Source organism: Chrysemys picta, chromosome 16 (assembly GCF_011386835.1).
Source record: "Chrysemys picta bellii isolate R12L10 chromosome 16, ASM1138683v2, whole genome shotgun sequence".
Classification (NCBI taxonomy): Eukaryota; Metazoa; Chordata; order Testudines; family Emydidae; genus Chrysemys; species Chrysemys picta.
This window is the reverse complement of record NC_088806.1, coordinates 31,384,158-31,409,272: the sequence shown is the minus strand read 5'-3', so window position 1 is coordinate 31,409,272 and position 25,115 is coordinate 31,384,158. Positions and strand designations below refer to the sequence as shown.

The 25,115-nt window shown below is 50.6% G+C and overlaps 2 protein-coding genes across 2 annotated transcripts in view; one reads left to right on the top strand and one right to left on the bottom strand.

Annotated features, from left to right (window-relative positions):
- The window catches only part of SMIM35 (small integral membrane protein 35), a 43,473-nt gene extending 39,146 nt beyond the window's left edge, over positions 1 to 4,327 (top strand). Inside the window, exon 5 of the mRNA XM_065569161.1 lies at positions 3,261 to 4,327. The gene's annotated coding sequence lies outside the window, so the exon portion shown is untranslated. The remainder of the gene's footprint in view (positions 1 to 3,260) is intronic.
- Positions 4,328 to 7,131: 2,804 nt separating this feature from the next.
- On the bottom strand, positions 7,132 to 16,138 carry IL10RA (interleukin 10 receptor subunit alpha). The gene is made up of 7 exons (XM_008165569.4): positions 15,961 to 16,138; positions 12,703 to 12,823; positions 12,327 to 12,505; positions 11,612 to 11,781; positions 10,496 to 10,646; positions 9,244 to 9,368; positions 7,132 to 8,713 (listed from the first exon to the last, which is right to left on the bottom strand). Exons 1-7 carry the CDS (start codon positions 16,022 to 16,024, stop codon positions 7,739 to 7,741), a joined length of 1,785 nt encoding a protein of 594 aa, XP_008163791.1. The 5' UTR covers positions 16,025 to 16,138; the 3' UTR covers positions 7,132 to 7,738.
- Positions 16,139 to 25,115: the final 8,977 nt, after the last annotated feature.

Below are 25,115 nucleotides of genomic sequence, written 5' to 3'. Positions count from 1 at the left end.
CAGGAGTGTTGTAAGCAAGACGCAGGAAGTAATTCTTCCGCTCTACTCCGCACTGATTAGGCCTCAACTGGAGTATTGTGTCCAGTTCTGGGCGCCACATTTCAGGAAGGATGTGGACAAATTGGAGAAAGCCCAGCGAAGAGCAACAAAAATGATTAAAGGTCTAGAAAACATGATCTATGAGGGAAGATTGAAAAAATTGGGCATGTTTAGTCTGGAGAAGACTGAGAGGGGGACATAATGACAGTTTTCAAGTACATAAAAGGTTGTTACAAGGAGGAGGGAGAAAAATTGTTAACTTTTGAGGATAGGACAAGAAGCAATGGGCTTAAATCACAGCAAGGGAGGTTTAGGTTGGACATCAGGAAAAACTTCCTAACAGTCAGGGTGGTTAGCACTGGAATAAATTGCCTAGGGAGGTGGTGGAATCTCCATCATTGGAGGTTTTTCAGAGCAGGTTGGACAAACACCTGTCAGGGATGATCTAGATAATACTTAGTCCTGCCATGACTGCAGGCGACTGGACTAGACGACCTCTCAAGGTCCCTTCCAGTTCTGTGATTCTAATATTGGCTCCATGCTGTGCTCTCCCTTCTCCATGACCAGGTCCCGATACAACTGCTCTGTGACCCAAAGTAGCTTCTCTTAATGAGCCTGCGGGGCAGGTACACCCGGCCAACGTGCTGGCTGCAGGCAGGGCTGCCCCACACAGAGGTGCCGGTGGCAGGATGTTCTTTGGGTGTGAAATCAAGCATGCCCCTGAACAGTTTTGTTCCCAGACCCTTTCTTTTCAGGATTGCATTGCCATTTGCCCAGTGACGGGGATCCTACCCTGCTCTGTTCACCCCCCGGTCCCTATTGCCTGAGCGCCCAAATGTCAGGCCAGGAGGACTAGACTGGAGTCTTGTGGACCTGCTCCCACGGGGACAGTCCTGGTGACTCCAGTGGCACGGGATTGACTAAGCAAGTCTCATTCCCTCCTTCCAAGGGGTCCAGCTTTCTCCACTTCTCCTGGCCCAGGGTAGGGTTACCATACGTCCGTTTTTTCCCGGACATGTCCGACTTTTTGGTAATCAAACCCCCATCCGGGGGGAATTGCCAAAAAGCTGAACATGTCCGGGAAAATACCGGCCGGGCACTTCCCCTCCCGGGCTCCAGCTGCTCTGCTCCGGCGGCGCAGGGTCCGGAGGCATGGGGGCTGCCCGAAGCCCAGGCGCTACCGGCTTCACGGTTTGTCGGGCAGCCTCCAGACCCTGCGCCCCCGGCTGGGCGCTTCCCCTCCCGGGCTCCAGCTGTGCTGGGGAAGCACTGGCCAGGGGCGCAGGGTCTGGGGGCTGCCCGGCAAACCATGAAGCCGGTAGCGCTCGGGCAGCCCTTTTCGCGTGGCTGGGAGGGAGGAGGGGGAGTTAGGGGTGGGACTTTGGGGAAGGGGCGGGGCTGGGCGGGGCTGGGGGTGGGAAAGGGGCGGGGTCAGGGCCCGGTGGAGTGTCCTCTTTTTTTATTTTTTAAATATGGTAACCCTAGCCCAGGGAACAAGGCACTGGGACCACGGGTCAAACCTGGTCTGCCCCGGCCCAAAAGAAGATGGGCAATTTCTTTGTGCAAGCAGGAACCGTCACAATCTCTGACTCCCCCACATTTTCCACAGTGCTCGGCTTTGGTGTGGGGTTCTTCCTAGTTTCGAGTGGTCACAAAAGCTGGGGGAATTCCTGGGCTCTCGGTTTCTTTGAAAAGGAGCCCAAAAAGCAAATGCTCCATTTCTACTGAAATGAAAGTGTTGCAATTTTTGTTTTTCAAATAACTTCTCCATCGGCTACATCGTCCTCAGTTTCTTCTATTGTGCCCGGCTTCCTGGGGTGGGGAGGGAAACATGGGCCATGTCTGTATTGGGAGCGAGCCCTGATTTCAGCCACTGATGCAGCTGCACCCAGTGCAAGCTACAAGTGTAGACTAGCCGAGCTGCATGTGCACCGGCTCAGTTTCCTCCCGCTTGAGACACCAGTGCACACCTCGGCTTCCCTTGTCTGCACCCGGGCTGGAGTCTGGGGAGATTCCTCAGCACTGAACCCCACACTGCACTTCCAGCCATGCAGCTTGGGAACCGCTGGAAGGAGAACGATTCTGTTCCCACTGTTCTCTGCTGTGGATGTGTTTCCTGCAGGGTCGCAATGGAGCCTACTGCAGGGGGTTGGGCGTCAGGAATCCTGCTGTGCAACCTTCAGGAGATGGCAACAATGACCCCGGCAGTATGGCCAGGCCTAGCTCCTTGCTGTCTGTAGAGTGCTTTGAGATCCTCTCCGGAGCAGTGCTAGAGACAGGCACGTGGTGTTATTTTATAGGGAACGGGGAGCTGTATTTTCACATTTTGGAGCTGGAGTTGGGAGCTTTCCACCACTAATCACTCACGTAAAATACACCGGGGCAAAGGCAATTAACTCCTTGCATGTGAAGAAGGGCGGCAGGGCCCTGTGCTGAACTCTTTGTATGGTACAAAATAAACAGGGAACGTAGAAAACTCACAAGCAGAAGTTTACAGAATGTGTTGATGGGCCACAGAAATTGATAGTTATTTTTGTACAGGCGGGGAAAATGCCTTGTACAAAATGAGACTGCAACAAACTTCCCTCTTTAGTGAAGCAAATTAACAAACATGGAAATTTGGCCGTACAACATGAATAACGAAAGCAAATACTTCAGAAAAGCCCAAAATGCTTGTTCATCATTTTCTGGTTGCCTGGTTCAGGACGTGAATGTCCCTTAATACCCCACATGCTGGCAAAATAGGAAATCAACAAAACAGCATTGAAAAAAGAGGGATGGGCAAGCTAGTGTCCTGGCTAAACTCCAGTCTAGGGAGGAGAGGCATGGCCTAGACACTGGAGCAAAGGACGAGGAGGCAGGAACTCCCAAGTTACCCCTGCACTGGGCATTGGCTCCCTCCATCACCTCAGGAACGGCATTTCCCCTCATCGTGCCTGAGTGAAGAACACTGACCTACCTTAGGGGGATGTGCCATTCATTAAAGACCCAAACTGAAACAGCATTGTTCTGTCTACCTGAACACTTCTTGTCATGGCAGTGGGTTTGGCGTGCTTCACCCCACTGTGGGCGAACGTGCTTTCTGTGCAGTGACTTCTATGGAAATGTATGGGCATTAGGATAGGTTATCTGTGATTGTCAGCTACGTTGCAAGCAGCAATGTCAAATCGTGGGTCGCGCCCTTGCCTCCCCAGCTGCAGAGTGTTTGTGCTCTCTTGCAGAGGCGTTCAGCTCGCTACAGACTTTGCAGGGAGGAGGCTCACGAACGAGAGCTGGAGACAATCTGCAAGCAATGACAGTGTCTCCCGCATTGAGGGAGGGAGCAGCAGAACCAGCTTTCATTGCTCTGTGCACTTGTGTATTCTCTGCTTCCTTTGGGCTGCAGGGGGTTCGTATAGACACATGCCATAAGCAGAGTTTTTGTAACACCTCCTCTTCTGCAGTGCAATGCGAACCTGCCGATAAATATCATCATCATCAAGAGTGACCACCTTTAACTTGCTACAAATGAATACACTCGGCTGTCCCATGAACACAGAAATAACCCCCTAGGAAAGTGCCCTGTAGCAGTTTGGTTTTGATAGGCAGGTAGGTGCCCCAGGGGGATTGCGTGCAGGCTGAGCAGGGCAGAAGGGAAGGGATTCTTGAACAGTGCATGGGAAAATGTTTTGTCAGAAAGAAAAACACAAAGAAAAAGCAATGGTCTAGTTCAGCGGAAGGAGTGAGAACAGAATCAAAACAGACTAGCTCCATGGCAGGGTTTGCAGGGGAGCAGAGCTACAACCACAAGAGAAGGGTGCTAAGTCTGAGAGTGCAGGAGACCTGCAGCTGCATTGAGCTGGGACATCAACAGGAAACAGAACGGGTAAAAGTCACGTTGGGGAAGAAGCTGTCTTCTCCCATGGCCCCTTCCTGGGGGTGGGGCGCTGTGTAAATACTCGTGAGCGCAGTAGGACTAGAGAAGTGCAAGAGAGGTGACTGGAGAGCTACAGACTGGTTGCAGCACCTGGGGGCTGGGTTCTGTGGCTTTTTTGCTCATTTCCTGCACGTGAGAAACTGGTACTGGGCCAGGAGCCAGCCAGAGGGAGTGTGTTCAGCCCTTATAGGCCAGATCAGGGGTCGACAACCTTTCAGAAGGGATGTGCCGAGTCTTCATTTATTCACTCTGATTTAAGGTTCTGCGTGCCAGTCATACATTTTAACATTTTTAGAAGGTCTCTTTCTATAAGTCTATAATATATAACTAAACTATTGTTGTATGTAAAGTAAATAAGGTTTTTAAAATGTTTAAGAAGCTTCATTTAAAATTAAATTAAAATGCAGAGCCCTCCCCCGTACCGGTGGCCAAGACCCGGGCAGTGTGAGTGCCACTGAAAATCAGCTTGTATTAGGGTTACCATATTTAAAAAATAAAAAAAGAGGACACTCCACGGGGCCCTGGCCCCGCCCCTTTCCCACCTCAGCCCCACCCCAACTCCGCCCCTTCCCCACCCCTTCCCCAAAGTCCCTGCCCTAACTTCCCCTCCTCCCTCCCAGCCACGTGAAAAGGGCTGCCCGAGCGCTACCGGCTTCACGGTTTGCCAGGCAGCCCCCAGACCCTGCGCCCCCGGCCGGCGCTTCCCCAGCGCAGCTGGAGCCCAGGAGGGGCAGAGTCAGGAGGTTGCCCGGCAAACCGTGAAGCCGGTAGCGCTCGGGCTTCGGGCAGCCCCCTTGCCTCCGGACCCTGCGCCCCTGGCCGGGCACTTCCCCTCCCGGGCTCCGGCTGCTGTGCTCCTCCCCTGAATCTTTGGCTCTGTTTAAGAGCCGAGCTGCCCGAGTGCTACCGGCTTCGGGCAGCCCCCATGCCTCCGGACCCTGCGCCGCCGGAGCAGAGCAGCTGGAGCCCGGGAGGGGAAGTGCCCGGCCGGCGGCTGGGGTCCGGAGGCAAGGGGGCTGCCCGAAGCCAGTAGCGCTGGCTCGGGCAGCTTGGCTCTTAAACAGAGACAAAGAGTCAGGGGAGGAACAGAGCAGCCGCGGGAGGGGAAGTGCCTGGCCGGTATTTTCCCAGACATGTTCGGCTTTTTGGCAATTCCCCCCGGACGGGGGTTTGATTACCAAAAAGTCGGACATGTCCGGGAAAAACCGGACGTATGGTAACCCTAGCTTGTGTGCCACCTTTGGCACGCGTGCCATCGGTTGCCTACCCCTGCTCTAGCTGTTTGATAACATGGAAAAATGTGCAACACTGGTGGAATTTCCTCTGGACTTTGAGTTGGGTCAGTTCCTCCTTTTATTAGAGGAACTTCGACTCGGTCACTGAAAGAAACCATTTCATCCAGCCCTCTGCCAAATACTGCACAGTTTTAAAAAGAAATTAAACTTGAACGTAACAAGGGGAAACTTCCTGTTGTTCCGAGAAGGACTCTGCTAATAGAATTGATTCATGGTATTACTCCAAAGTCCTACTCATCAGCTTGTCTTTAGGTAACCGCTTTTACTGAAAAAACCCACAGTGAAGTTTCTTTGAAATTTGGGTGACTCTAGGAGAATTCCTGAAATGCCCTGGTAGGAGTTTAATGTAACCCACAACAAAACCCTTTGACATTTTGTTGTGTTTCCATTTCTAATGTAAGAAGAAAAAGCGGAAATGGGGCGGGATGTGCCATTGCTTTGTACCTTGTGTCATCACTTAAATCTGTGTGACATGAAAGTAAAATTACTCCCATTCAGAGGGGAGAGGGGTTGCTGTGACCTTAAGAATTTCTCCCTGCCAACGGTCAAAGGGTTCACTGTTGGTTAACAGCAACTACTACCAGGCCTGACAAACACCCTCCACCTAGCACACCTCTTTCGTGGGCTGAGTCCATCGATGATGTCATGTGAGGGCTCTAATAGAAAACGTATGTCATACTGATGTGCATCGTCAGCGCGAGATGTGTGGAGGGATGCTATTTAAGGAGTTGTGTATAGATGCTGAAAATACCTTTCAAAGGCTGTCACCAACCAAGAGAAAAACAGGTTTCTTCCAGCCAGGAGGTAGGAGGCGTAGCTCTGTCGGAATGGAAATTGAGCTTTATAATGGAAGCCCTATTTACATGGGATGTCTCCTGGCGGCTGGGCAATCAAGAGGGAGGCAAGACACTGGAGAATGAACCACAGGCAGTTGCCCTGTCTCTGAGGGCAGACAATGAACTTTGAGGAATAAAACGGGAAGGCAGAAAGACCCCCTTTTGTCTGGCATCTGAGGAGGCAAATGGACAGTGCATGTATAGTCATGAAATCAGGATCTCAGTCAGGCTTGGCTAAAACGGGGTGAGATGAATGACCTTAGACAGAAGGTTAGCTGCTAAGTTTAGTCTTTAGAAAGTATGTCATGGTTTTGTTTTATACGTAACCATCCTGTTTCCATTATCCTTAATCACTGGCGCTACAGTTTTAATCTGATGAGTGTTTTCACTATAAATGGATCTCAGGGCTGTGGTGTTATATAGGAGCTGATCCAGAGTTGAGTTGTACAAGCTGTGTACACTGCTCCCTTGGAGACAGCAAACCTGGTATTACTGTGAGCGTTCACCACACAAGGGTCTGGACACTACAGGGGAATGCTTCAAGGGGACTTAGGTGCATGTATTGTTAACTTGCAAGGCAAAGGAAGGGCCTGCATAGGCCCAAGGGAGATGGTTTGGGGGCTAACAGACTGGAGTTGTCAGGGAGCTGACACCCAGTTAAGCATCAGCAAGTGTCTCTTTTGCAGGAGGAAGGGGTGTAACACAAGATGACGCTCAGTGCTGGATGCCCTGAGAACCGTCCCAGTTGCCCAGTTTGCACAGGTATAAACACAACAATTGGTGCATTTCCTTTTGCTGGTGATTTGTCACCGAATGATCCAAATTTACAGGATTCGCTTGGAAAAACTGCATTCCACTGCTGCCAGCTTATGTGGAACCGCAGGAGAAAAGCTGACTGTCTTGCTCCTGGTCCTTCAGTTCTGATCTAAAAATTCTCTTTCTCGTGTGCACAGTAACTGCACAATGTTGCAGTTCCCTGCTCCCAAGAAGGGAAAACCCAACTGTGGCTTTAATACTCACACACAGGTAGATACACTGAAATAAATAACATCATTTGTCTTTTATATATTTAAAAATTAAATAACATTTCTGTGTACAAAAGAGGCAAAACATTTCCAGTAGTCAGCACACAATGCTCATAAATATGTCAGGATCTTGCTGCAGTTAACAGCCCTTGCATGAGAAAGGAGAGGAAAAGGATATCTCTGGGCCTCAGGACTAATGTCCACAGCAGAAATGCTGCACGATTGTAATACAACTTACTGCCTCTATCCTTTTCTCCCCACAGACACTTCATATATTTCCTGCAGGGGAGAGACACGTTCTCTGTATGAGTGGGGATGGGTGGGAGAAAGAGTGCGAAGCTCTGCCCTGAAAACCCTGGCCAATGGCTCTGTTTGATGGAGGCTGCACCTGTGCATGGGGTGGGGGGGGGGGGGTAGGCAGCAGCTGCCTCAGCTCAGCCGTTCTGATGTCTCTCCCATCAGCACAACTTTCATGGTGTTGGTAATAGCTTATCACAGTAGCTGCTCCCACAGGGAAAACCGCTACATGAGGTAGTTAAGAACAAATCAGACAAAGAAACCCTGCTATGCTCGCAGCTCCCTTGTGACCCGTCGCTCCAGTCCAAGAGCAGACTCGCCCGGCCTGGCCTATAGGCGACTGTCCTTGCATTCAGACCCCAGCAGGCTGAGAGAGTCGATTTCCAGGCAGAGTCGTTCATTTGAATGTAAGCTGGAGATGAGAGGCAGGGAGCCCAGCAGGTCTGTGTTGAAGATGCCCAATGCAAAGGGCGCCTTGGGGAATTCGGGGAGGGATTTCGAAGGCACAGAAATGCCCAGTGCCCCGTAGTTCAGCAGACTTGAGCTGTTGCACTCCAGCCTGCTTGTAAAACCCTGGGAGCCTGATTCCCTAGCGAGCACCGTGTCTGCATTGCCGTCGGCGAGCCCTGGGGATGCCTGCTTCAAATAGCCTTTGGCTAAGGCAGGCTCAGAGCAGCCCATCTCCAGCGTGTTGTCTGTCCCACCAGGGCTTTGTGTGGGCAGCTGTCCCTCAGCTCTGTCCTGCTGCCTCTCTACTGTACCCTTCGGCTGCTTCAGGTACCCACGAAACTCCACAGCCTCCTGGCTGAGTCCACTGGCCAGAGGGGAACAGTCACGCTCTCTTTCACGCTGGTCCTGCTCCTCATCCACAGAGGTGTAGTCCCTGCCGCTGGAGGAGAGCGTCAGGCACAGGGAATGTCTTGCCAGGCTTATGCCACTGTCGTCACTCCCTGGCAGCTGTCTTTGGTAGTCCTGGCTCTCTGAGCCCGAGAACTGGCTCAGGCCAGAGGAAGAGTCTTGTAGGCAAATGCCGCTGTCAGTGCTGGTGCAGCTGCTGTCCCCCTCTGCTAGGTCTTCCAGCTCCAGCAGGTGTTCGTGGTCATCCGGAGAGGTCAGGAACGTGCAACCCTTGTCTGGTGGCTGTTGTGCCGGGCTGGAACCGCTGTCTGTGCTGTGGTGCTGCACGGTGTCCCTTTGGCACACGGAGAGTTGCTGGATTGACTCCTCGTCCAAGCACACAACCACGTCCTTGGACCCGAAGGGGAAGTGCTCATGCTCTGACCCGGAGGGTTTTAGGAGAGATTTCTGGGTGGGGCGGAAAGAAGCAGGAAGATGGGTTATCTGGCTTTGTTCCCTCATCCCCTACTTGTTTCTGTTTGTTGCTTGGCTCACTCCCCACATCTACACCCACACCAGCACTTGCCACGGGGGCAGCGCTCGGCTGCTGGACCCATTGCAGCAGTGGCTGAGCAAGCCGAGCTCCCACGGACGCCCTCTGGAGCCACCCAGGCTCTGCATGTCTGAGCATCAGGCCCAGGGTGCCGCAAAGTGGGCAGGAAAACAGAGGCAGTTTGGAAAACATGAGCAGTGTGGACTGGTGGCAAGAGCTGAAACTAGACCCGGGGGCTTTGAGTCCTGGGTCAGCACCCTGCCTCCTGGAGAACACGGCTCCCGTAGACTGGGCACCGAAAAGCTCTGTGCTCACACAGACCAGCAATGCTGTGTGTGGCAGGGAGCTGCCTGCCCACTGCACTTAGCAACACTACGCCAGAGGGACCTGGCACACCGGGAGTCAAAGCAATGCTCATGTGGCCATTAGCGCCCGGTTGGCTTACCAGTATGGCTGGTGTCCTCATGGGTTGCTTTATATATGCACAGAGTAGAAGAGTGCCCAGGAGAAGAGTGGCTGAGAAAACCAGGAGAACGATGCCGACGCTGACTGATATAATCCCCGTGCTCTCTGGAAAGGAATAGCAGACTGGAGTTAGCGCGCCATGTGGCACAGGCTCTTGAGTCACACTGCTATTGCATGTCCGGCAATAGGCACACATGGCACCCTGCAGAGATCAGGGACGTGAACCGCGCCGAGGCTCTGACAAGCGAGGTGTGCCCAGCTCTAGAGCCTTTGATCTGAGGAGCCCCCTGGACTTCACAAACAACCCTCCTGTGAAGTAGGGGAATACCCCCCTTTTTACAGGTGGGGAAACTGAGGCACAGAGTGGGGTAGTGACTCACTCAAAGGCACTTGGTGAATCAGTGGCAGAGCCAGGAAGAGCATCTCCGGGTCCTCTGCTCAGTGGATGAGCCTCCCTCCTACCCTCCAATGTGCCATCAGGGCTTTGTAACATTTCACAGGCTTATGTCCTTAAAACATATCAGTGTGTGGCTAGTGTGTGTGTGAGGGGGAATATCTTGCGGGGGAGCTGCGTACGTGTGACAGGGAGGATCTCTGGGTGTGTATATGGCCTGGCTATAGGATTTTGGGGCTCCCCAGTAGCTTTATTCTCCAGGGACTCATCACCACAATCTCGTCTTCCCTCCCACACAAATTCCTCCAGTCCCTCCTCCCTCTCTGCCTGTCCCTGTGTGCAGTGGCTATTGTCATATGCTATGCACAGGCCGCAGCAGGCCCCAGAGGTTGGATGCCCCTGACCTCGCAGGACGCGGGAGTCATCTCAGCCACATGGCTCTGGGAATGTCGTGAGGACTCCAGAGCTGGCCACGTGGCTCTGCTGTGTCATGGCGGGGTCCCTCGAGTGGGGAGGCTCAGTACCACCTTGGGGGCACTGTCTGGGGCAGAGTCTCCCTTGTGTCTAAGCTCCACGTGGAGCACAGGAGGATCTGGGGAATGGGAGGCATCAGGCTATGGCTACAGCTTTCTGATTCCGAGAGCTGGTCTGCCCTGGACCCAGCCCCAGCCCCAGGCGTGAGTTAGAGCCGCCCAAGAGCTGCCGAACCGTATGTCAGCAGCACGTGGTCCCTAAGGGTCCGCATGGCAGCTGAGGAGCGGGCAGGGAAATATCCGGCAGCGGCTCTGCCCGAGTGATGGGTGGAGCTCAGACCAATAGACCCAGCATGTCCATTTACCGTCCTTCGCGGGGATCGTGACACACTTCTCCTCGGTCCCGATGGAGGAGACTGGCCTGGAGAGGACACGTGGCTCTACACGGACGCAGTACTGCTCACCCCACAGGAGCATGGGGATGTCAAACTCTTCTCTGGTCTCCACCTGCACCTGCTGAAAGAGTCACCAGAAGGACTGTCACCTTTGGCAGGCTGGGCACTGGTGACCAGCACAGAGTGGCCCGGGCTGGGGCTGCAGACCAGAACCTGGAGTTTCTTGGGCATTTGGAGGTGGTTCCTTCACCTGATTTGGCCCCTGTGGTTCTGGGTCTGAACTGGGCCCGCTTTCGGGCTGGCTTGGGCATGTTTTGGGAATAGCCAGACGTTCCCGTGAGCAGCTGATCTCATGAGATTCCCACTTTTCCAACAGTGCAGATAGTTGAGGGCGCAAGTGTGGCCTTGTGGGCTGGGACCTGGGGCAGCAGCTCAGGACTCCGGGGTTCCATTGCCAGTGCTATCACTGACCTCCTTGGTGACTTTAGGCAAGACTCTCATCTCCCTGGGTCTCAGTGCCCCATCTGTAAAATGGGGATAACCATCTATTGAGATTGTCTCTTACTCTGGGTCTGTGCAATGGGGCCTTGCTCTAGTGCGGGGCCATTAGGTGCTATTGCAATTATTTGCACCTGATCCCTGGATTGGCTTCAGGTCTGAACACAGAACTCCTTGGCCTGTGTTGCGCTCTGTCTGTCCATATTAGAGCAGGTCAAAAATTTAAAATGTTTCTCTTGAAAACTGTTGCCCTTTCAAAGTTGTTTCATTTTACAGTTCATGGTCAGTAAATGTTTTGGTTTTTGTGAAATTCTTTATATTTTTAATTGAAATGCTCATTCTCATTTTTTCATTGACTGAAAACCGACTCAACAAAATATCCCAGTGATGGATTTGGGATCTATTCCAGTACAAGTGTTGATGAAAACCTCACAACTTATTGTTTATAAAAAAAATAGTTTAAATCATGACAATTTTTCAACTTAAAAATGTCTTGTTCAAAACATCTCAAGCAGTTCTAAGTATGAAGGCCATCGACACTGCCCCCCAGCCCCATGGAGTCTGGGTGACACAAGTGCTGGCTCTTACCTGGAGATTGTCTGACGCCCTCCTGACATACGTTCTGTATTGTCTACCGTACTGTTGTATGTCTTCGTATGAGACAGTCTTGTTCCCCACTCTCAGGATCAGCTGCTGCAGGCTCACGTGGATGGTGTTACCTGTCACAGACAGACTCACATTTGATAGACGCAGAGTAGCTGGAAAAACATAATGCAGAATCCGTGAGAATTGTTTCTCTTTTGTGCCGCTCACAGAGGTTTGTTCTTAGAGTAATCACAGGAGCCCAGTGTCAAAGAGCACTCGGCCCACATGCATTTCAAGTTCTGCTCTCCGATTCGATTCGATTCAAGTTCTTAGCCCACCCTCATCATCCTAGCATCTCACCCCTGGCAGTAGGGCATTAGTGACGTGACTAACATCTGTCACATGAGGTTTGTTCAAACTAAACCAAACCAGTTTGTCAGAATGAACTCTGCCACCCTGACTCTGCCACGGACTCTCTTGAGCACCTTGGCCGGAGCACGGGCTGCGAGTGCTTTATGAATGCAGCTGTCATTACTAGCACTTAGTGACTAGGCACCTGAGGGGTCAGGGGTAAGCTCCCCAGCTAAGCAGAACTATAGCTCTGACACCAAGCACGTGAAAGCTATTTGCTAACAGCTAAATCAGGTTTACAGGATGCACTTTCGTGGCTATGGATTTTAGGGTCCAGAAGAGAAAATGATAGAAAAACCCCAGGTACCTTCTTTTAGGGAAAAAGCGTTCGTCCTGGTCCAGCCAGAGGTGTGGTTTCCAGATACTGCCCTAACTCTTGCATAGTAGCGTTGAGAAGGGTCCATTGTCTGGTAGGTCAGATTGCAGGAGTGCCCAGAGATCCCAGTGCAGTCTGGGACAGCCATCCAGGGCCCGGACTTACCATATCTGTAGGGAGAATGTCACTCCTTAATTCAATACTTTCTGGGTGTGGGAAGCATTAGGGCTGCTGGAAAGTTAACTCAAGATTTCTATGAACTGATTTGCACGTTAAATATCAGAGCAAGTGTAAAGCAAAAGTGAAATATGCCTTGTGACTTGGGTTTTAGAGGAGATTTCATCTCCCTATGGTCCTGGGTACTTACAGCTTATATTCCACTTCATACAACGTGTCGCTGGAGTGGTTCACTCCGGGCGTCCAGTGCAGTATGTGGTTTATGATGTCAGCAACAAATTGCACTTTGCCTGGTTGGGACAGACTCTCACCTGCAGGAAGGAATCAAAAGGGAGAGTTTGCAACAGGCCAGTCCTGGGGAGGAGCCAAGGGGCCCAGGTGCATTGTGGGGTGTGGTCTTCTTGCAGTGATGTGTTCACCTCAGCACACACTCCAGAGCTGGGCCTGGGGAGATGTCCCTGTGGACAGGAATGTGGGGAAAGTTCCAGTCTGTCTCGGAAACCCAGCATTGGAAGCAACAACCCTTTAACTCTACTCATCCTCTAGCAGGGCCCAGAGCATCCTTCTCCGAGTGTCTCCTCTGCACGTATCATGAAGAAGACACAGACCCTCTCCACAAACAACAACAGGGATGAACTCTGCTCCCCCTGGGAGCTTCTGCAAAGGATTGGGTCATAGTCCATAAATCTCACCTCCCCGGGAGCAGCGACATCATCTCTGCATCAGCTGCTCTGCTTTCTCCCTCTCTCCATCTTTCTATCACGTTCTGTCTTCTGCTGCTCCACCTTCCACCCCAGTAGAACCTTCCTGAGCTTCAGAGCCCCACATAAGTAGCCCATGAACTGAGTCATGACTGCAATGCCAGCCATATGGTCCACAACCCCCTAGTCTCTCCTGCTGCCCTGTATGGTGTCCTCGAGCCCCCGGGGGGCTCAGTGTGAAGCTGCGTGTGTTTGACTCCATCACTGCACCTGGGCTCGCTCATTTCGAAGGAAAGGGAAAGAACATTTTAAGCAGAGTGCTGAACTCTCAGTGGTCACACCCTAATGGTTAAACTCTGAATGCCTAGGGCCAGCAGCTCAGCCTCATACCACCTGCAGTGACTTTAAAATATCCATTAGGTGCTGTCCACACTTAACATGAAAGCCGCAGAGTGAAACTCCAAGCAAGGAACTTGCTGAAATCTTTCTTTCTTTCTTATTAATACCAAAAAAAAAAAAAAAAAAAAAAAAACAGAGGTGAGAAGCACCAACTCGTGATTCCATCTTGAAAATTTATAAACAAATGTTCACAGGTTTATGAGTTGGGAAATTCATTGAAACTGAATTCTTTACCACAATTTCAGTTTTGACAAATCTGCATTTTTCAGTGGTAAATGCAGTGGTAAAAACTTTTTTGTTGAAAAATTCCTGACCAGCTCTAATTAGTATCCTTATTTTGCAGATAGGAAAACTGAGGCCGAGGGAAGTTAAGTGACTAGCCCAAGATCACCCAGGAAATAAGTAGCCGAGCCAGGAACAGAACCAGGTCCACAAGTCCTAGTCTCCTGATCAGTTAGTGGACCACGAAGTGTTGTGAAGAATATTTATTTAATATTTTGACAGTTCTTTGGCAATTAAATTGTTCGATGTTTTCCTCTTCCCCCTCTTTGACTGAGGAATGGTTATCTGACACTAGTTTGATGAACTTAGAACCACCTGCCAGTTATTTGAAATGACACAGAAGTGCTGTACTTGCTTGTGACTGATTATGGTAAAGGCAAAAAATGCAGAGATATTTTCAGAAAAATCACAGTCAGAGGAAACCCAGTTCCTAGACTTGACCAGGTGAGAGTGGCATTCTAGGGAATGGGCATGGAGAATGGATTTTCTAACCAGACAAAACACTGGCCGTGGAATATTTTTTGAAAGAATTTCCTGTCACTTTGTTCCTTTCTGAAGTTGCTGCTGGTTTAATCCAACTGAGATGGGCAAGGAGTTTGCAGCCCTGGGTAATTTGATTTGTGGGCTGTGGAGGGACATCTTCCTTCGTGTAGCCCAGGGGTAGGCAACCTATGGCACGCATGCCAAAGGCGGCACACAAGCTGATTTTCAGTGGCACTCACACTGCCCAGGTTCTGGCCACCGGTCCGGGGGCTCTGCATTTTAATTTAATTTTAAATGAAGCTTCTTAAACATTTTAAAAACCTTATTTACTTTACTTACAACAATAGTTTAGTTATATATTATAGACTTATAGAAAGAGACCTTCTAAAAACATTAAAATGTATGACTGGCATGCGAAACCTTACATTAGAGTGAATAAATGAAGACTCGGCACCCCACTTCTGAAAGGTTGCCGACCCCTGGTGTAGCCAATACAAGCACGAATACAATAGCAAGTAAGACCACTCAGAGAAGGAACACATCTGAGAATAGCAAAAGAGGGTCCTGTGGCACCTTTAAGACTAACAGAAATATTGGGAGCATAAGCTTTCGTGGGTAAGAACAACTTGCATCTGAAGAAGTGAGGTTCTTACCCACGAAAGCTTATGCTCCCAATACTTCTGTTAGTCTCAAAGGTGCCACAGGACTCCCTGTTGCTTTTTACAGATTCAGACTAACACAGCTACCCCTCTGATACTTGACATCTGAGAATGACTCTACCCTTTAGACAGGAAGACTGGTCCAGTGGTTAGGATGAGATTCAGGACACCTGGGTTCAATTTCCTATTCTGTCACAGACTGCCTCTGGGACCTTGGGTAACTGAAAACTTCAACGACTTAGTTCTCAGCTTGCATCCAGCCATCCTGCTGCTAAGTGGAGGGGAAAGACCCCTGGACTCCAAACACATTGTGTCTTCTGAGCTATAACATTTCCTGGTCCAATGTCAAAATATTATCAGCTAACGGCAGTCACTGCTTTCCTGTTTACCTCCTTTGCAGCAGTTACAATAACAATATGAACCCACCACCACCTGCTCCCAAAGCCATGGTGTGCGAGCACTAGTGAGCAGAGCAGAGCAGTGGTGACACTGACTTCACAGGGGGTCATTGCAGCGACAAGGGGCCATGTTCACAGGGAGCTGGGGTCCAGATTAGCATTCCCCGAATGGAGCCAGACGATGTACAGGGACAAATGGGGATTTCAGGCGCTGAAGATGTGTACTTCAACCAGAGGAGAGAGGGAGGGACAAGCTATCTACACCCCTTCCCTCCTGTCGCCCTGCCAGTGTCACCCAGAGAAATCTTATGTGAAAGCAAGGATACAAATAAATATGAATGAAATATTAAAAATCCAAGAGGTTCCACCCACTTCCTCCGGCCCCCAGCCCACCTAACCAAGCTCCGAACCCGACCCCCGGGCTGTGAATCACAGCGCTGAGGAGGGAAGGGAGCAGGAGCCCAGGATTAGTAGTTAAGAAGTAGTGAAGTCACTGGCTGCTGATTAAGGGATGAAGATGGCTTACCATATATCTGCAGGCAGAGGGACACCACCACCCCCACTGTCAGTGCTGCGAAACCTGCTGCCATCCTGGGACCCGCATTGTCCGCAGGTGCCTAGCTGGGAGAGCAGAAAGCAGTGAACTCTGTGAGTTTCACTAGCACCCTTGTTTTTCCTCTGGGTGGCTGAGCTCAGTATGACGTTTGAGGGGGCGTCAGCGTAACACCACAGCTCTTTGCTCTTTCCACATGTCTCTCGTTTCCGCCCACTCCTCTGCGGCTCATTTGTCAACAGCCATTGGGTATTTCCTCCAAGTGGACTGAAACGAATCATGCCAGGGACTTTTCTATGAAAAACTGCTAGTTAGAGAAAAAAGAAAATAGCACCAAATGGTCTATCCACCCCTTGGACAACTGTCCCTTTGCTATTACAATAGAATGGAAAAGCACATCTCATGGCCTGTGGGCAGGGTGGAGAAAAATCAATGTTTAAAAAAATGTTTTTATTTTGTTATTTAAATTATAATCTCTTTCTTTTTAAAAATAAACCAGTTTAAAGTGAAATCTGAATTTAATACAAGATATGTTTAGGCTTCAATTTATTATAATCTCTTAAAACATTTAAATAAAAATTAAATGTGCTGAATCCATGAGTCTCAAAACTTTGAGTTAAAGGCTGCTTTTCTATATAAAGAAAGAATTAACGGGAAAACATCCAACTTTTGAGATCAAGCTTTTATAAATATGGCACAGTCAGTCATGTACTGTACTAAGAGCTTGTTTTGTTTAATAAAATAATTTGATATCCTGATGTGTGTTTAATTAAATTCCAATTACCATCCTAAAGCAGCTTGACACAAGTCATGAGCAAACAGTTATATGATCAAGTAAATAAGCAATATCTCCGCCACCAGTTTCTAACATAGTCAAATGTACAAGTAAGTAATAAGAAACTGAAAGTATTAAGCTATGTACTGTGCTGAAATATAGTTATAGGGCTACTCCTAGGTAGCAAAAAGATGTACCAAATTTGGTGTAAAGGCTCTATTTAGTAGTAAATCTACATATTTTAAAGGTTATATCAACAAATGAGAATGCACCTTGCTTTAGAAAATAACTGAAGTACAAATGGAAAAGTCGATTTAAAATCAATTATTTAAATTGCAGCTTTCCACTTGGTGATTAAATCATAATTTAAATCAATCCACCCTGCCACCGGGAGAAATTCGGTCCCATGCAGACAGACCAGCATTGTCTAGTGCATGCAGTGACTCTTAACAATGATTTTACATAAGGGTGTGGGAATGGCCAGATTGGATCAGACTATGGGACATCTCGTCCAGTGTCCCATCCCTGACAGTGGCCGGCACCAGCTGCTTCAGAGGAAGATGCAAGAAACCCTGAAGTTATGAGATCAGCCACCCCCAGAGAAAGAATCTTTCTGACCCCCAGTTGTCAGAGGTCAGATCATGCCCTGAAGCAGGAGGTGTGATAGCTCTTCCTAAACTCTTGGTTGTGTTTAAATGTCCTGTTCTAAACCGCAGGCTTTGGGGATTTTCTGAAGACATCTTGGCATTTTGGCAGGGGCCACTGGGCTCTTCGGATTTCAGGGTAAAGTGTTGGGTGGCATCTTACAGCCTGAGGTCAAAGTGGTCTCTCTCAGATCCTCCGAGCATATAGAGCTAAGGCACTGAACAGGGGTTTCTTGCACATGCCTGAGTTGGGGTGTGGGTCTGGCCATGCCACAGTGCCTCATTCATGCCCTGCATGCTAGGACTGAGTTGGACATGTGGCACTTGCTTTGTACTTCAAGCTTTATAAGGTCACTGAGTTTATTTGAATGCTTTGTTCTGCTATTGCAAAATGAATCCAAACCAAGCCCCTGGCTGGAGGGTTTTTCCTGCGGGTGATGAGCAGTGCAGCAGTCCTCATGTGACAGAGGTAGTTTCTGATTCAGAAACTCAAGAAGAACTCAGGGAGGAGGAGAATTTCCCACCTGTGCCTCATATTTGTAAATAAACAGAACAAGACAGAAAAGGCCCAGAGAAACTGAGCAGATGTCAGCCCCTGGGCACTCCCGTGATGGGCAAACTCAGCCAATTACTGGGCTGAGCTCAGGTCACTGGCTTGCAGAAATCCACAAAGGAGAAGAGCTAACCAGGCCCATCCCTAGAGCAGCAGATTGGGTCCGCTGGGTACTTGTAAATGTCTTAAGCAACGAGGCTTCCACTGCTGTCCTCAGGAGGCGATTCCAGAACTGAATAGATGAGATCTCGAAGGCAGGAAATTTCTCTTCTGAATCTCCCCATTTTCCTGGGTATGCCCCTGCTGGCACCCTGCAGATGAGCCCCTTAAATTCAGCTCCTCGCCCAGCCCAGATGTGAATCTCTAGCTCCTGCAAAGTGAGCCTGGAAATCCTACAGGAACGTCAGGGCTTTTGCAGGGACCCAGGAGGTGAGAAATGCAGGGCAAGGTCCCAAGCCCATAAGAAACTAAATGAATGGGAAAATAAACACTGCTACCCCAGCTCTAGACCAGTGGCACTCAGTGTGCTAGGGACCAGGCTGCGTACAGAGGATTTGTGGGCAGAGGCAGCAGGAGGGCAAAGGATGAGGTGCACAATTCCACCTGCTCCAACAGCCCTGCTAGACCCTGCTTTCTCCTGGGACTGGAGAGGGGGAAGCTGCTAGTCCCCTGTCAATTCACAGCTGCCCCCTGAGTCAGATCTGATCAGTGTTGACTAGAGAGTCCTGCACTCCACGCGCGCTGCTACTTTCTGTTTCAGGCAAAACCCTTCAAACAAAAAGCCTTAGGAAGAGAAATGCAGAAGGGGGAAGCCCTCGGAGAGCAGAGCATGGCCGGCGATGTCCAGCCAGGCCGTGGGTTGAGAGGCCTGGGGGAGGCTGTGCCGTTTAGAAGAAAATGAAATGGACTTGAGGAGAAATGGCAGCTGTGAAGCACACTCATTCTGAGAGTGCTGGTTTCACACCTCAGCCCAGTGGTGCAGGGCTGGAGCTTGTTTGGCAGGAAATATCGAGGGCTGCTCCTAGCCCCCTCCCCCACTCAGACACACTGGCTTCCCCATGAACTGAAGAGAGCTGTGCTGGAGACGGCACCCTGCATTCAGCAGCACAGCAAGGTGTGCTCAGAGCCAGAGGGGTCAGGTAGCTTCAGCAGCGTTCCCAGCGTACGTGTTTCAGACACAGCTGTCACATGGGAGGCCTGAGATTCAGAGGTGCCCATTAGGTTCTGCGGAGCAGCAGGTGCAGTCTTTCCAGATCCGTCCTGTGCATTCAGCAGCACAGCAGGCACCTGCAGTCCTGGGGGCCTGGGGCCGTTCAGCGGCAGGGCAAGCACGTGTGTTCCAGACATGGCTCGTCCCTTCGGCCGCATCGCAGGCACGTACGCTTTGGATGTGCCTGGGCCGTTTGCAAGCGCCATGCACTGCAGACATACCCAGTATCTGCAGCTGTTCACATACTGCCTCTGGGAGTCCTCCGGTTCCACATGTTACACCTCCCATCTGTCTGCCCAGGACGAGCCAGACCTCCCCGGACATGGGCTTGGCGTCCTGCTACAGGGAGCTGATGTGTCAAACTAAGGAAAGAGGAGAGGACCTTGGACTCCCCTGGCGGGTTAATCTGCCCAGCCCTTTGTGGGCAGCAGACAAGATAGACTTTGCTCCTCCTCAGCCCTAGCCCTCTGCATATCCCATAGTCGTCTTCATCGGTTCGCCATGTGCTGGGCTGGATCCCTTCTCCATTTGCAGACACCTCCAGCCCTGTCCCACCGCCTACCGGGGGTGATAATAAATGAGGGCAGCATGGCTGTGCCTATGCCCAGCTCTGTACTAACCCTCCACAAACCAATCTGTCCTGGAGAGGGGCCTTGGGTCTGCTCAGGAGGGGACACCGGGTCACAGGCTGGGGAGGGGCTGCTGAGTTTCCCTTTCATGCTCCAAGCTATTGACTAATCTCTGCTTTGACCACCTACTCCACATTTCCAACACACTGGAAAGCACCCAATGGCCTCGCAGAGTGACACGAGTTTCGATAACTCGGTGAAGTTCCTACAAGTGGCAGCCAAGGGGGTTAGAAGAGGGGACAGGGAGCTGGGATTCAAGGGTCTGTTCTGAGTTATGCCACTGACTCACTCTTGGCCTTGGGCATGTCACTTCATCACTGTGTGGTTCCACTGGAGGAATTTTTGCTGCTTGTGGGGTGTTTTGTGAGCTTGAATGAGCTCGTGGTCCATGCTAGCTCTGGGCAGTGCTGCTGTCAGGGTGAGCGAGGCACTGCAGAGCATTGGCCAGGGCTCAGTGTCCACTCCTGTTATAACTGCCCAAGCAATTCTCATTACTCAGAGATTTTCCCAAAGCCGCACCCTACGTTTTTCCTTTGCTCAGATTCACCCCAGTTAAAAGATTAAAACTAGGAAGCCAGGGGAAAGTTTGGCTTGGCTCAAGATTCCATCAAAATATCAAAAAGCTAAAAACATCAGTGCTGGGGAGAGGTGTGGGCCGATGCGCTGGTCCCGGGGAGCAGGCCCAGCGCATGGGTACGTGGGGGCCAGCCCCACGCTGCTGTCACCTGCATATCCGACTGACGCCTGTTCTGTCGCAGACACAAGAGCAGGAGCTGGGTGAGCTCTGTGCTCTGCTGAGCTCTCTCCTGCCCCAGCTGCGTCTGTCCCAGAAGACCCTCTGTGCTGAAGTCAGACATGACAGGCCAGGAAGCAGGTTCCACTATGGATGAAGAAGAGCCAGAATTGTTGGCTGGCACCAGGCTCTGCTGTTACTTGTCCCCCCATTTGTCTGTACGTTCATCTGTTGTATTGTGAGCTCTCCGGCCAGGCAGTCTGTTCAGTGCCTGCTGCACTGGGGCCCCGATCCCTGACTGGGACCCTGGGGCGCCACAGCAAGAGAACTAATAGCAATGAGAACCAACGTGCAACTCTCCCGAGCACCTCTGAGTCTGACCCCCGCTCCATCCCTCTCCCCACACAACGTAACAACGGGTCCCAAGAGGACCACGCAGGGACTGAGTCTGACAGTGAAATGCCAAGTTACGGGATGGTGCTGCCGCTCAGCACTGTAAAAACATCCTAGAAGCAGAAGTGCAAAAATATATTCCCTGTTGTCACATTTTCAGTGGAGTCCATTGAGTTGCCCCCTGCCCGCCCTGGGGACTGTTTTGTTTAATTGGGACGACTCATTTTCCCACTGTGGGCCCCCTTGTCTCACCAGAACCAGGTGCCTCCATCTCTTTAACGAAATGTCCGTGCAGCAGAGGAGTTTGCCCAGGATGACTCCAGGTGCGCACGGTTGGGGTCTAAATGGGCATCGCACAGCATGGGCTTTGCAATAATACCTGCTGAGGAAGCTGGGGAAGTTACTGCTCTGGCTTGAGGTTTTGTTTCGTGCTGGCTGTTCGCAGGGTGATGCAGCAGCCGCTAGAGCTGTGGGAAGCTAAGCCTTCCTCTTGTCCTTTTGTAAATACCGTCGGTCCCAGAGAATGCATCGGGGAGCCTGACCCTGCAGCGCTCACTGCCGAGTTGGATGGCTGTTGCTCAAGGCTATTTATGTTACTAATGTGTTGGTTACACAGCCATGTTAGCATGTGAAAATGCAGCTGGGGAAAGTGAACAAACTGTGAGGAGTCCGCAGGTCGCACAGAAAGGTGCTGGGGATGAAGTTGGTTAAAGAGTTTTGTGTGACTCTTTGTTTCCTTATTTGGCTTTGTAAAAATCATTCTTGGAGTTGCCCCAAGGTGAGTCTGTAAATCATTCTCCGAGGCAACGGGTGAGGTGAAAGGGAACCCAAGTGCTGGCAGACACATGGACAGGCCAAATTCAGATCTGGTACACGCATGTGCAAATTCACTGGTGTTGTACAAGCATACACCAGGCCTGACGAGCCCCCTCCAGCTCTGCACAAACAACAGAACGTGAAAACAACAAATATAGGGGCGGCAAAACAAAATGAACCGCAGAGTCACGATGGCACAGGAAAGACAAACGTGCATGTACTCTACATCCATCCGCCTCATCAGACAGTGTCTGAAATGCAGTAACGGCCAGAGCAGGCATTCAGCCTCATTATCACGACATCCAGTCCAGTCACATGGGAGAGGGGAAGGGCATGAGAACCCTTGCAGGGCGTGGGCTGCATTTGCAGCTGACATATCGGATGCCTGCAGCACCCAGCCCAGTGTGATCAGCAGGTGCAATGCTGACCTTTAGAATGTGTGACAAACCCCCAATAAAGGACACTACGGCAAGCAGCTTCTGCGATGAGTGCTGGAAAGGAGCTAGTGTTAATTTCCTTCCCACGTAGGCAGCTGTTCATTACCTGGGCCTGCACCTTCACCCATTTATGATGCCAATACACTGTTGTCAGGAGCTGCTGCTGCAGGGGCCCCAGGTCTGCACCAGGGACTGAGTAAAATGCTAGCGGTGCATGTCCTGGTGCCACATGGTGTGGAGAACAAGTTGTGTTCTGCTGACTTTGTTGCCGGCACAGGGGCCCGAGGACAGCAACAGTGGGGTTCGTTGCCCGGAGTGCTTCGCGCCAATAAACATACCGGGGTGGAGAAACAATCAAAGCCTATTTGAGATCTCAAAGTGGTGCAAGGAGACAGGCAAGTCTCAGATCAAGCACACCAGCAAAAACAGTTTCTCTCTTCTTTATACATTTTACAACTAAGCCCCCTCCTCCCCCTCTCTACCATCCCCCCCTCTACTCCCCCTCCCCTCTCTACCGAAGGCATGTTTATACATTTAAGCAATTAAATCATTCTAGGGCTATAATTCTAGCTTGTTAGTAACTTCTCCCTAAACAGTTATTTGGTTCTGTTTACCCTTAGTTTATTACCCCTTCCCCAGCTAGAAACATGCAAACCTCATCATTATCGTTTGGTACCTGGTTTGAGCAAGGTCGTAATTGCTAACTGGCTGTTTAACTCTAATCGGCCTCAAAAGCCAAGGGCAGGAATTGGAATGTGTAAACATGTAAGGACAGAGTTTAAACATGGAAGAACTCTGGCTCAGGCAGGCCTAGTAACCCCAACAACTTCAGCGTGCCTGAGTGAGTGGAGCTGCATCCCCCTGCATTGCGCACCTCGGCGGCCTCCCCCGTCCCTCCCACCAAACAGGAATCTGCTCCCTCCACAAATGCATTCTCAGAACTGACACAGACCCTGGGTTCCCTCTCACTCCACAGGACTCACTTCCCTCACCCCAGGTGACATGGCAAAGCTGTGTGGGGGTTTAGGCGGGAATGTGTGGGTGGAGAAGGATGATGATTGAGAGACTTCTGAAGCAGGAAGAATAGCAAATATGGCAGGCGACCCGCTTGGCTTCACAGAGAAATCTTTGGTGAGCTTAAACACAAAAAGGAAGCTTACAAGAAGTGGAAACTCAGACAAATGACTAGGGAGGAGTATAAAAATATTGCTCAAGCATGCAGGGGTGTAATCAGGAAGGCCAAAGCAGGTTAAGGACTATTTAGAAAAGTTGGACATGCACAAGTCCAGATGGGTCCAGATCTAATGCATCTGAAAGTGCTAAGGAAATTGACTGATGTGACTGCAGAGCCATTGGCCGTTATCTTTGAAAACTCGTAGTGATCGGGGGAGGTCCCGGACGATTGGAAAAAGGCAAATGTAGTGCCCATCTTTTAAAAAGGGAAGAAGGAGAATCCGGGGAACTACAGGCTGGTCAGCCTCACCTCAGTCCCTGGAAAAATCATGGAGCAGGTCCTCAAGGAATCCATTCTGAAGCACTTGGAGGAGAGGAAGGTGATCAGGAACAGTCAGCATGGATTCACCAAAGGCAAATCATGCCTGACTAATCTGATTGCTGTCTATGATGAGATAACTGGCTCTGTGGATATGGGGAAAGTGGGGGTTCCCCTGGGTAGGGGATGTGATATACCTTGTCTTTAGCAAAGCTTTTGATACGATCTTCCACAGTATTCTTGCCAGCAAGTTAAAGAAGTATGGATTGGATGAATGGACTGTAAGATAGATAGAAAGCTGGCTAGATTGTCGGGCTTAACAGCTCGATGTCTAGTTGGCAGCTGGTATCAAGCGGAGTGCCCGAGGGGTCTGTCCTGGGGCCGGTTTTGTTCCACATCTTCATTAATGATCTAGATGATGGGATGGATTGCACTCTCAGCAAGTTTGCGTATGACACTAATCTGGGGGGAGAGGTAGATACGCTGGAGGGTAGGGATAGGGTCCAGAGGGACCTAGACAAATTGGAGGATTGGGCAAATGAGGTTCAACAAGGACAAGTGCAGTGTTCTGCACTTTGAACGGAAGAATCCCATGCACTGCTACAGGCTGGGGACCAATTGACTAAGCGGCAGTTCTGCAGAAAAGGACTTGGGGATTACAGTGGATGAGAAGCTGGATATGAGTCAACAGTGTGCCCTTGTTGCCAAGAAGGCTAACGGCAAATTGGGCTGCATTAGTAGGAGCGTTGCCAGCAGATCGAGGGAAATGATTATTCCCCTCTATTTGGCACTGGTGAGGCCACATCTGGAGTTTTGCGTCCAGTTTCGGGCCCCCCACTACAGAAAGGATGTGGACAAATTGGAGAGAGTCCGGCAGAGGGCAATGAAAATGATTAGGGGGCTGGGGCACATGACTTACAAGGAGAGGCTGGGGGAACTGGACTTATTTAGTCTGCAGAAGAGACGAGTGAGGGGGGATTTGATAGCAGCCTTCAACTACCTGAAGTGGGGTTCCAAAGAGGATGGAGCTCGGCTGTTCTCAGTGGTGGCAGATGACAGAACAAGGAGCAATGGTCTCAAGTTGCAGTGGGGGAGGTCTAGGTTGGATATTAGGAAACACTATTTCACTAGGAGGGTGGTGAAGCACTGGAATGGGTTACCTAGGGAGGTGGTGGAATCTCCTTCCTTAGAGGTTTTTAAGGCCTGGCTTGACAAAGCCCTGGCTGGGATGATTTAGCTGGGAATTGGTCCTGCTTTGAGCAGGGGGTTGGACTAGATACCTCCTGAGATCCCTTCCAACCCTGATATTCTATGATTCTATGACGGGGTGTATGTGTGGAGGTTCTCCACCCGTGCAGTGGGAGAGGTCCAGCTGAATAGTCATCATGGTCCCTTCTGGCATTAAAGACTAGGAAATTGTGCCCTGCCGCTAGAGGCTGGTTGTGC